At 51.3% G+C, this 12,850-nt stretch overlaps 1 protein-coding gene across 1 annotated transcript in view; it reads left to right on the top strand.

Annotated features, from left to right (window-relative positions):
* Positions 1–10,761, top strand: part of LOC311231269 (phospholipid phosphatase 5-like) — a 40,081-nt gene extending 29,320 nt beyond the window's left edge. Inside the window, exons 7-8 of the mRNA XM_084338267.1 lie at positions 627–797; positions 10,452–10,761. Of these exons, the coding sequence (XP_084194393.1) occupies positions 627–797; positions 10,452–10,636 (356 nt within the window). The 3' untranslated portion in view covers positions 10,637–10,761. The remainder of the gene's footprint in view (positions 1–626; positions 798–10,451) is intronic.
* Positions 10,762–12,850: the final 2,089 nt, after the last annotated feature.

Here is a 12,850-nt window from a genome sequence, read left to right as displayed (position 1 = left end):
CCCCCCCCCCCCTCCCGCTCTCCCTCCTGCTCCCTCCCTCCCGCTCCCTCCCGCTCCCTCCTGCTCCCTCCCGCTCCCTCCCGCTCCCTCCTGCTCCCTCCCGCTCCCTCCTGCTCTCTCCCGCTCCCTCCCACTCTCTCCCACTCTCTCCCGCTCTCTCCCGCTCCCTCCTGCTCTCTTCCGCTCCCTCCCGCTCCCTCCCGCTCCCTCCTGCTCTCTCCCGCTCCCTCCCCCATCCCTCCCACTCTCTCCCGCTCTCTCCCGCTCCCTCCTGCTCTCTTCCGCTCCCTCCCGCTCCCTCCCGCTCCCTCCTGCTCTCTCCCGCTCCCTCCCCCATCCCTCCCACTCTCTCCCGCTCTCTCCCGCTCTCTCCCGCTCCCTCCCGCTCCCTCCCGCTATCTCCCGCTCTCTCCTGCTCTCTCCCGCTCCCTCCCCCATCCCTCCCGCTCCCTCCCGCTCCCTCTCGCTCCCTCCCGCTCCTTCCCGCTCCCTCCTGCTCTTTCCCGCTCCCTCCTGCTCCTTCCTGCTCCCTCCCGCTCCCTCCTGCTCTCTCCCGCTCCCTCCCTCCTGCTCCCTCCCTCCCTCCCTCCCTCCCTCCCTCCCTCCCTCCCTCCCGCTCCCTCCAGTTGCCTTCGCCGGACTGGGCTTCACGGCGCTCTACCTGGGGGGGAAGCTGCACTGCTTCGGGCCGGCGGGGCGGGGGAAGGCCTGGAGGCTGTGTGTCTTCCTCGCCCCCCTCTTCCTGGGTGTTATGGTTGGCGTTTCCAGGGTTTGCGACAACAAACACCATTGGCAGGGTAATGTTCCTTTTGACATGTTGTTACTAATGATAATTCATATTTTTTTGTATCCGTCTTCATAACTATAATGCCAAACACATGAAGCTGGGTCTGGTGTGGTTTACTGGAAGGCGTTAGTTTACGTTCTGTTGATAGATCAGAACCAATCATCACGGCAATGTAAAGGATTTTGGAATCTACCACCATCTTTTGTTACTGCTGTCATTTTCAACCCTATAGCAAAACAGTTGCATTTGTTCTTAATAACATTTTTGTTTTGCATAATAGCTGTAACTGAGGGGTACAATTCCCTGACTGTATTACTAGATATGATACTTACTACCACTACCTTTGTACTTAATATTCGGCCACCCAGTACACGGCATAAATATATTATGATGAACACTGTCACGTAGATGAAACGGATCCAACACAAATGTACGAATTAGAAATAGGTCTTTATTTCTACACAGCGATGGTGTGTAGAGCAAGCACTTAATCAAATCAATCACATTTATGAATGGAATTAGTATGCACTTTTATGGCAAGAGTATTCGTCGGTATATCAATAGAGAATGTCCAATCTCTGAAGGCGCAGGTGGTACATATACGACCTGGAATAGTTTAAGGGATAACAGCAATGATACTTTAATGATTATATACTGGATACACTAGAGGGGGTTAATCCGGTCGCTTGTAAGCCGACAGGAGTAGGAAGGGGGGGGGGTAGAATCCGGCTGCCTCATCCGGCCAAGGGTATCCCAGGTGAACCCACTGTAGTGCCGTTCAATGCGCCGGCGATCCTTGGACCACAGATGAAAGCAGGTGGACTCTTTGTGGGCCGGCGTCATCCGGTCCACGGAGGAGAGACGTGAAGCGACCTCGTCTTGCAGAGCGTCTCCTCACCTTGCGTCCTCTCCAGGGGGGGGGGTTCCAACACACGGCAGTGTCGGGGGTCTTTATCCATGGAATAATCAATGTATACAAAGCATAATCCGTGCCTGGGAAGGCGGGCTGTCGTCGGTAGAATAATCCGGTATACAGGTCCACTCGCTCGTCGGCTCTGGGGCTCCTCGGGTGCAGCTTCACGTGGGGTCAACCACCCTGGGTAAGCAGCCAGTTCTCTGCCCGAAACGATGGGGTACTGACTACGGTAGTATTCTCACCGCACGAAGCACTATATATTAACAGACTATTATTAGCTTAATAGACTACGTCCAACTCGACGATATAGTGCCAAATATGACTATTCAAATATTAATATACACGATGTCTCAATACCGATGGTAGGCGAACTTGGCCTTACTCCCACACGTGGCGTCGCGGGGAGGCTTTACGTCTGTGACTCTATTGGAGGGTAAGAAACTGGACTGAAAAGAAAATCCTACTTTAGTAGCGCAGTATATATACGCACTATGAACAAATAGTCCCATTAGTGGTGCGGTAGTCAGATTCCTACGCGGAACTAGGACTTGTTCGTACATGTGGAGCGGTACGTTTGAACTGGGTCTGAGGGGTATGGCAGCCTGGCACCAAGGTCTCGACCAATAGTAGAATGGAGACTATTATGGGATGTTCAGTAGGCTAGAATGGATATTCAATGCATATTGTACAAGGAATATACAAGGGATATCAGGGAATATTAGAGAATATACAAATACAATTAAATATATATATATAAATAAATATATATATTCGGTTTAATCTGGCCCTTCACAACAGCCACCCCCTGATTGGTCCCAGACCTAATCAGTTAAACAGAGACAGATTAATCGCGTTGTCTATTTACACATAAGGGTTTGCTGTAGGGGTCAGTCAACTTCACAAAGTCATAGGGTTGTAGGGTCATGGTCATCATCGATTGTGTCTGGGAGTCGAGGCAGTTCTATGAGCCTCGCCACGGGACGGGTGTAAGTGCGACCCTGGACGAGCACTTCAGCTGCTCGGACCTTGCCGTCGGCACCGGTGATCACTTTGCTTACGCGGCTGGCCGGCCACATAGCTCTGGGCAGTGATTGATCAATAATCATGACGACTGTTCCTTCTGTCAAATTGTCTCTCTCCTTTACCCACTTCTGGCGGGTCTGTAGAGACGGTAGGTAGTGCAGTAGGAAACTGTTCCAAAACTTGTCGGCTAATACTTGGCTGTACCTCCACATTCGTCGGCCGTTCGCTTCTTCAGGCCGGTACATTGTCTGGGGTAATGCAGGATCTAGCCGCCCCATCAGGAGTGTGTTGGGGGTAACTGGGTCGATATCCGCCACATCACTGGAGACATATCCGAGGGGCTTCGAGTTAAGTACTCCCTCAATCTCCGTGAGGACTGTCATTAGGACTTCTTCCGCCACAGTCTGGGCCCCAAGTACTGCGTACAGGGCTGTCTTTATGGAGCGCACTTCTCGTTCCCAAGTGCCACCGAAGTGGGGTGCGTTTGGGGGGTTGAATTGGAAATCAACCTGTGCTGGAGCGAGGTGGGTCTTAAGTTATGGGCCCATAGCTTGGAAGCTCTCTCTCAGCTCTCTTTCGCCGCCTTTGAAGTTTGTCCCATGATCGGACAATAGGGTAGACGGTCTTCCTTTCCGTGATGTGAATCTACGGAAGGCCATAAGGAATGAGTCTGTGCTCATGGTCGGGAGAAGCTCGATGTGTATCGCTCTGGTGGTCATGCATTTGAATACAATACCCCACCGCTTCTCGGTTCCTCTTCCTTTCTTTATGTGCAGCGGGCCAAAGCAGTCCATACCCGTTGAGTGGAATGGCTTGTCACCGATTCGGAGGCGACATGGAGGAAGGTCAGCCATCCTTGGTATGCTGGGCTGCGCGCGCCACTTGCGGCAGTCTAGACATGTTCGCTGGAAGCGTCGTACCGCCTCTCTTCCTTGTAGGATCCAGTAACGACGTCTGATTTCCGCGAAGACTCTTTCTGCTCCTGCGTGATGTACATCCTCATCGTATTTCTTTATAATCAGCTCTGTGACCTTGTGTCGGCTGTTCAATACGATCGGGTATTTAATGTCATCCGGTAGATTGGGGGCTCTGCGTAGGCGACCACCCACTCTGATGAGGGTATGAGCGTCGCTCTCGGGGGGCCAGATGAATTAATCTGCTGTCGGATGGGACGGGCTTTCCTCCCTGTAGACAGGCCAATTCATCGGGGAACGAGTCTCTCTGGGCTCGCTGCAGTAGAAGCAATTCTGCTTCCTCGTAGTTAGCTGCTGACATATCAGCGGGGGACTTGCACTCCGGGTGGTACCGCAGGAATGTTCTTTGTTGTGCACTCTCTATGGACGTGCAATCGTCTATGTTAGGGTCGGTGGAGGCTACGGTGCTCAATCCACAGAACACAGACTTCTTATTTTCCACCTCCTCTGGACTTGCTTCCCTCGGGATAGGCATGGGCCACTGTCCTTCCGGGAGTCTTAGGAATGCGGGGCCGTCACTGTAGACATTGCGACGGGTGAGGTCATCCAGGGGCATCCCCCGGGTGATGACGTCAGCTGGGTTCTGTTTTGTATCAACGTAGCGCCACTCTGTTTCTCCGGTTAACTCTTCGGTTAAGTCTTGAATCTCGGTGACTCTGACTCCCACGAAGACTTTGTACTTGCATGAGTCCGATTTGATCCAGGCGAGTACCGTCGTGGAATCTGACCACAGGATTGTTCTAGACACCGGTATGGTGAGCTCACGTTGGATGAGCGTGGCTAGGTGCGCTCCGGCTAGGGCTGCGCAGAGCTCTAGACGTGGGATAGATTGTTGCTTGCGTGGGGCTATTCTCGAGCGGGCGAGGACAAATGCTGTGTAGATCTCTCCCCCCTTCTCTTGGGCCCGCAAGTAGGCTACTGATCCGTATGCGACCTCTGAGGCGTCACTGAAGACGTGTAAGTCCATTTTACATGTCTCTGGCCTCACCGTGGGTGGGAAGTAGCTTCGGCGCATATTAACGCCTGGGAGTGAGTGGAGCTCCATCTCCCACTCTCTCCAGGTGGATGCAAGGTGTGCGGGAATGGGGTCGTCCCAGCCCTGGTCCTTGTCCCACAATGCTCGTACAATCATTTTTGCCCTGGTGGTGTACGGTAGAATACATCCTAGCGGGTCATATTGTCGGGCGAGTGTTGTGTACACACTCCGTCTGGTGGTCGGCGCCGCCACCGGCCTTCCCTGCTCCGTAGTCAGGGGCTTGTGTCTGTAGTGAAGCGAATCTGTTTTGAATCGCCACACCAATCCCAGGGTCATCTCCTGGGCTTCTCCCGGGATTGTAGCCATCCAGGTCTCGCTGCTGGCTGCCTTGTCCTCGGAGGAGAGGCTGCGCAGTACTTGCGGATCGCTGCTGGCCCACTGCCTGAGATCAAAGCCGCCTTTGATCAATGAGGCGCGGAGTTTAATCAGGAGAGCCTCGGCTTCTTCTTGGGTTGAAAGGCTTTGTAGACAGTTGTCTACGTAGAAGCTGTTCTTTACGCTGTGTCGGACCTCTTCGTCCGCTGCTGGGTCCTCTGCTACATGTTTCTGTAGTGCAAATGTAGCACAGCAGGGGCTGCACGTCGTTCCGAAGGGGAGGACTTCCCATTGGTAGATGGCTGGGTGCTCATCTCCTGGCTTCTCTCTCCATAGGAACCGTAACAGGGGCTTGTCCGCCTCTACTAGTCTCACCTGCAGGAACATTCCTTTAATGTCCCCGCTGATGGCCACCTTTTCATGGCGGAAGCGGAGTAGAACGCCGAGTAGGGAGGGGCCGAGTGTGGGACCGGGCAGTAACTCTTTATTCAGATTTTGGGATCCGATCTAGTAGCTGCAGTTAAATACTATGCGGTCTTTACCGTTGTGATGGACCTTGTGGTGGGGCACGTACCACGATTCAGTGGTCTGGTCAGCCTCTTTAATGTCCATCTTTGTGACGTGTCCCGCTGTGATGAGCTTCTCAATCTCAGCGCGGTATACACTCTCTTGGGCGGGGTTCTTGGCTAAGCGCCGCTCCGTGTTCAGCAGGTACCGTTCTGTGGCGTCTGTCTTGGCGTGGAAAGTAGGCATTCCTTCTCGCCGCAGGAGTGGCGTGGCGTATCTCAACACGCCGTTGACCGGGACTCTCTTGGTCCCTGTCTCGAGGAGGTGAATGGCGTAAATGTCATCTTTAGAGCGAATGTCTTTCTTTCCGTTCTTAAAGGGCATTTGTTCCAAGGTCCATAGCCGCTCTACGTGTTGCAGGAGTGCGGTTTCTCCCTCTGTGACTCGGGAGTGGAGACATCTAGTGGCTGTACTTCGGTTGAGAGATTTGGCGAGCGGGCCTTGGAGAGTCCATCCCAAACGGGTCTCGACTGCTGCAGGACAGCCTCGGGGTCCGGTATGAACCCGGTCTATCGGGACAATGAGGTCTGCATGGTCGGAGCCTATCAACAGGGTCGGCATAGCATTGTCTATGAGCGGGATCGGTAACTTGCGCAGATGTACATATTTCTCCATCAGCTTGGCGACGGGGTATGTGTACCGCGACAGTCCTATTTCTTGGCTGGTGAAAGCGTCTGTAATCTGGTACCGTCGCTCAGGCTGGCCGCTTGCTGCGATAGAGAATGAGACATTCTCGCCCTTTATCGTCTTCAAATCTCGTCTTATTGTCCGAATTGTCATTTGGGTTTCGCTTCCCCGCAGCCCTAGCTGGGCCGCAGCGGAGGCGAGCAGCAGGGTCTTCTCTGACCCGTCATCGAGGACGGCGTAAGTGTCCAGGACTTTATTCTGGTAGCTTAGTGTCACACGCACTACTTTTAGGAGTACTCGGGCTCCACTGCTGCTGGCGGGATCGATGTACATGACGCTCGCTTTGCGGCTGGATGGTGCGGGTGAAGGGCGCCGTCTGTTACTGTCGTGAAGTATGTCCAGATGGGCTCCATCGCACTTGGTGCACCTTTTCTTTAAGCGGCATTCGGCTGCCATGTGTGAGCGCGCACAGCGAAAACAGCGCTTGTTGGATTTTATCCATTGACTTGCTTCCTCCGCGTTCAGCTTGGGGAAGGAGTCACATTGCGCTAGCCAGTGTTCTTTCTCACAGTAGGGGCACACTATCTTCCACTTCTCCGTTCTGGAGGGGGTACTGTGGCTCCTGCTGCTCGGTACTGACTCCGATTGGTGCATCACAGTCACCGATCTTCTTCCATCATTTAGTCGTCTGGTTCCTTCTCTGGAGCCAGGGGTGCTCCGTCCGAATGTATCTAGCCGTAGGCTGCTGACTTCTCTCGCCAGGAAGTCTGCTAGATTGAGGAGGTTCGGTTCGGGGCCATTCGGGTCTCTGTGGTCCCTCTGCCGCCTAAAGCGCTCCTGACGAGCGGGCGGCAGCTTCTCCAGAATCCTTTCCACATTTGAGTTGGCGTAAAGTTCATGCCTCCCCTTCTCTCTTTGCGCTCCCAACATCCCTACCAGGGACTGCACTCTGATGGACAGGTCGTCCAGTGCTCGATTGTCTATTGCTGGGGGTAAGCGGTCGATGTGTCGGATCTCCTGGATCACGTAATCCCATATGCGCCCATACCTCTGGTCCAATGCTACCAGCGCTGCTGTGTATGGGGTGGTGGAAGTCGCGTAGGCGAGCGCTATATTATGTGCGCGGGGCACCTTTAAGTGCTTCAGTAGGATGGCGTATTTGTGGCGTTCATCCAATACATCCACCAACATGGTCTCCAGACACATGCGGAGTTCTGTATACTGGGCCCGGTTCTCTTGGGTGAAGTCGGGTACCATAGGCGTGCCAATGTATGACGCTGACTGTGGATACATCGGCGAGCGTTGGGGGAGAGGCCTCCTAGGCGAGTCTCCTCCCGCTCCTTGGTATGGGCTGGTACCGGCAGTGTACCATGGCCCGCTTGTCCAGGTGCTGTTCCTCGGTGCAAGTCGTGCGTCGTGCTCACCCGTGTATAGAGTCGGGGGTCTGTAGCGCAGCTCCGCGGGAGTATAGCCTGGGCTGTACCGGACCTCCTGGTCCGGTAGAGTACTGTGCTGTCTTCGGGCGTGGTTCTCCTCCTCTTCCTCTTCGTCTTCAGTTAGGTCATCCAGTGCTTGTAGTCTCTGGTTTAGCCTCTCCACAGGATATGCTGCTCCTTCCCGGTTGCTAGGTCTCGCTTGGACCGGTGGGGGGAGGTGGTCTGTGGGGGGTATAGACCTCGTCTGTTGGTCAAGTTCAGGGTTGTTTACTCGGCTAGGGGATGCCGCCCTGGAGGTGTGTCTAGACGAGTTCCTGGAGCCTCTGGCGGAGGGAGAGGGTGTTGTCCGTCTGATCAGCTGTTCTATTAGTTGCGACTGCTGTCTGTCGCGCGCTGCGTCCCGTTGAGCACCGGCTCGTTCTCGGGCCACATTCTCTTCCATCTGAATGCGTCTTATTTCTAGACGTATCTGCTCGTGTTCGCTCCGCTGCTGGATCTGCAGTCGGTCGCGTTCAGCAGCGGCGTTCAGGCTGATGAGGAAGGCCTGCTGTAGGGTCCTCTCTGCCTCGCTGGGAGAAGGCGGTTGTATAGGGGAGCCTTCCCTCGGGGTACTCCTTGCGGAGCCTTGGAGCTCTATCTCCACGGTGCTCTCCCCGTCTTCTTCCGTGCCGAGTTCTCTCTCGGTAGCGTTGTATTCCTCCCGGGACTCATCGGGGACTACTTCTTCAGTACTGGCGGGGTGTGAAGTCATGTCTGGTTCCCACTGGTCCCCACCGTGAACTTGGTCAGTTACATTAGAGCCCGTAGGGGCCTCTATGGTCGGGGTAGTCTGGGCGTTGGGGTTAGACATACTTTTACTTTCTAGTTTTACCGCGTTTACTGTTAGTAGAAGACTAGGTTGTTGACTGACAGCGTAGGCCTCTAAGTACTGAGGGAGCCGTCGTTCGCGCTGCGGGCGTTGGTTAGGAGGATCGTTTCGTGGAGTGTTCATCATAGGCCATTTCAATATTAATAACACTATATTAATATTACACTGATTACCATCCGGCTCGAAGGACCAATTGTAACTGAGGGGTACAATTCCCTGACTGTATTACTAGATATGATACTTACTACCACTACCTTTGTACTTAATATTCGGCCACCCAGTACACGGCATAAATATATTATGATGAACACTGTCACGTAGATGAAACGGATCCAACACAAATGTACGAATTAGAAATAGGTCTTTATTTCTACACAGCGATGGTGTGTAGAGCAAGCACTTAATCAAATCAATCACATTTATGAATGGAATTAGTATGCACTTTTATGGCAAGAGTATTCGTCGGTATATCAATAGAGAATGTCCAATCTCTGAAGGCGCAGGTGGTACATATACGACCTGGAATAGTTTAAGGGATAACAGCAATGATACTTTAATGATTATATACTGGATACACTAGAGGGGGTCAATCCGGTCGCTTGTAAGCCGACAGGAGTAGGAAGGGGGGGGGGGTAGAATCCGGCTGCCTCATCCGGCCAAGGGTATCCCAGGTGAACCCACTGTAGTGCCGTTCAATGCGCCGGCGATCCTTGGACCACAGATGAAAGCAGGTGGACTCTTTGTGGGCCGGCGTCATCCGGTCCACGGAGGAGAGACGTGAAGCGACCTCGTCTTGCAGAGCGTCTCCTCACCTTGCGTCCTCTCCAGGGGGGGGGGTTCCAACACACGGCAGTGTCGGGGGTCTTTATCCATGGAATAATCAATGTATACAAAGCATAATCCGTGCCTGGGAAGGCGGGCTGTCGTCGGTAGAATAATCCGGTATACAGGTCCACTCGCTCGTCGGCTCTGGGGCTCCTCGGGTGCAGCTTCACGTGGGGTCAACCACCCTGGGTAAGCAGCCAGTTCTCTGCCCGAAACGATGGGGTACTGACTACGGTAGTATTCTCACCGCACGAAGCACTATATATTAACAGACTATTATTAGCTTAATAGACTACGTCCAACTCGACGATATAGTGCCAAATATGACTATTCAAATATTAATATACACGATGTCTCAATACCGATGGTAGGCGAACTTGGCCTTACTCCCACACGTGGCGTCGCGGGGAGGCTTTACGTCTGTGACTCTATTGGAGGGTAAGAAACTGGACTGAAAAGAAAGTCCTACTTTAGTAGCGCAGTATATATACGCACTATGAACAAATAGTCCCATTAGTGGTGCGGTAGTCAGATTCCTACGCGGAACTAGGACTTGTTCGTACATGTGGAGCGGTACGTTTGAACTGGGTCTGAGGGGTATGGCAGCCTGGCACCAAGGTCTCGACCAATAGTAGAATGGAGACTATTATGGGATGTTCAGTAGGCTAGAATGGATATTCAATGCATATTGTACAAGGAATATACAAGGGATATCAGGGAATATTAGAGAATATACAAATACAATTAAATATATATATATAAATAAATATATATATTCGGTTTAATCTGGCCCTTCACAACAATAGCGTTGCATATTGCTATTATAACATTGCATAACTCTGCCTTTGGCCTCATGCGTGAGACCACAGCATTAACGGCGCAGTGCTCTCTGGAGTATTACTTCTTTATTCACTTTCATTCTGTGAACATTCACTATGACATAAAGACATATGTTCCTGCTTTGATTTCAGTTCAGCTTAGAGACCTGGGCCCTCATTTAAAAACAACGTTGATAAATGAGGGCCCTGGTGAAACTCTCTTGATATCTGAATAAAACTGTTTGTGTCCCTCCTCCAGATGTTGTGGTGGGCTCCGCCGTGGGGATGCTGTTTTCCTACCTGTGTTATCGACAGCACTACCCGGCCCTCAGCGACCCGGACAGCCACAGACCCCTGCAGCACTACCCGGCCCTCAGCGCCTCAGACAGCCACAGACCCCTGCAGCACCAGGAGCTCCACCCAGAGGCGAAGCAACACAGATAGACAGACCAGCCCGAGCTCCCCCTGGAGCCGCTTTCAGGAACACCGGGATCCTTTTAGATTCTCCGTGTAATGTGTTGTAATTGCACTGTGCATGGTGTCGTCCTCAACCCAACTTGACTTCCTCCTTTTTTTATGATACATTTTTTAATAAATTTTATAATATTGTTTACATGATTTCTTGCCGTGAAAACTGTTGAACTGTTGTGAACGGTTCGTCTCTTGAATGCTCTTATGCTGACGTCGTATCGGTCATCTGTCGATCACAATCAGTAGAGGTTGTAACACAGCTGGTGCTGACGAGTTTCAAGTTTCTTTAATAGTTGTCATACAGAAGTACAGAATACTTTTATACAAAATGCTTCTTACTGTTTCGCTCCAGAGACTGTGCAAGACAAGATAGTATGAAATAAAATAGTATAGCATGTAAAATAGAAGTAAAAATAGAGGTCACAGTGTTCAGTATAGACATAATGTACAATGTTCGATGCAGAATAGAAGTAACTGAGTTACCATACAATATACAATATACTATGCAATGTACTAATATACAATACTATATAGTGCAGAGCAGAAATGGGATGAGGTACAATTTAGGTACAATTTACAGTAAGGTGTGCGAGTTGTAGTGTAAATCCTTTACCAATAAATATAAAGTGTAAAGTGTGTTTAGGTGTTCTAAAGTGTGGAGAGTGGGTGCTGCAGTGTGTTGTTTGTTTAAAGTGAGTGTGTGCGTGTGGATGTGTGTGCTGTGTGCATTTGATGGTTGTTGCATAGTGTTTATTGTTCGTTGAGCAGCCTGATGGCCTGGGGATAGAAGCTTCTTCTGAGTCTTTCTGTGCTTGCCTTAAGACTCCGGTATCGCTTGCCTGACCGCAGCAGTTCAAAGAGGCAGTTGTTCGGGTGGCTGGAGTCCTTGATGATTCTCTTAGCCTTCCCCCTGCACCGCTTGTTGTAAATGTTCTGGAGGGTGGGAAGCCCCCCTCCAATTGTGCGTTCGGCTGAACATGTCACTCTCTGTAGTCTGCTTCGGTCTTGTGCAGTGCTATTCCCAAACCAGGAGGTGATGTTGCCAGTCAGGATGCTCTCGATTGCACATGAGTAGAAGTTCCTAAGGATCTTCTGACTGACTTGGAACTCGTGAGATTCAGTCAGTGTCATGTGAACTACATGCAAGTGTGTGGCGTCTTTTATTCCTCCGTATTAGTCCGAGGCTATCTAGACCTTTGCTGGTAATTAATTAATAATTATCAGTCGAATATTTGACATAAATGTGTATTTTGGGCTTTTTTTTCATTCCAAACATGCCGGCCCCTCAGTGTCACGCATAATTATTTATTTTTAAAGCAAAGAAGCAAAGGATTGCTCATATCCAAAAAAGAATACGAAAAAGTAGTACAGTCATAATGAACACATTTTCTTGAATGGACTAAATCACTTGAATCACTGCGGGGGGAGGGGGCCAGAATCAAACTGGGAGACGTCAGATTACCAGACGGCCGCTCTACCTCCTGAGCCACTGTCGCCCCATGATTACCAAAATACATCACATGTCATTAACCCTTTCACTGCCACACGACAGCCGGTTAACCCTTTCACTGTGACAATACAGAAGGTTAGCCCTTTACTATCACACAACCGACGGCGATGCTCCATCATTAGCATCATTAGCTCCGCAAATGCGGAGCTAATGATGGAGCATCGCCGTCGGTTGTGTGATGGTAAAGGGCTAACCTTCTGTCGTGTGGCAGTGAAAGGGCTAACCTTCTGTCGTGTGGCAGTGAAAGGGTTAAGTATAAGTCTTTATTTGTCATCAGATTAACACAGACAGGCGTTGGCGAGGGCCACGCCCGGGGACCAATCCAAGTGCTCCTGTCCGTCTTCGTCAGGGACGCAACGGCGTCAGCGATCTGTTGTTGTGCATGTTTTTCCATTGGGTTTATCTTATCGGGGGGGAAACTCTTGCGAGCACAGAGGGGGAGAACATGCAAACTCCACACAGAAAGGCCCGGGAGATCCCCCACCTGGGTACCTGGCAACGCGGCAAATCGAACCCACGACCTTCTAGCATCACGTGTCATTACATCACTACCATCACGTGTTTTTAAGCCATTCATTAATGTACTTTTATAGTTTATGTCTTTGCTATTCTTACTGTCATTATTATTGTTGGTGTCTCTATTATTAAGTCTACTGTATTGTGATGTCTTGTTCTGT

This window comes from Notolepis coatsorum, assembly GCF_963971535.1.
Source record: "Notolepis coatsorum genome assembly, contig: SUPER_6_unloc_1, whole genome shotgun sequence".
Taxonomy (NCBI): domain Eukaryota; kingdom Metazoa; phylum Chordata; class Actinopteri; order Aulopiformes; family Paralepididae; genus Notolepis; species Notolepis coatsorum.
Note: the sequence above shows the minus strand (reverse complement) of the source record. Positions and strands in the feature narration are given on the sequence as shown.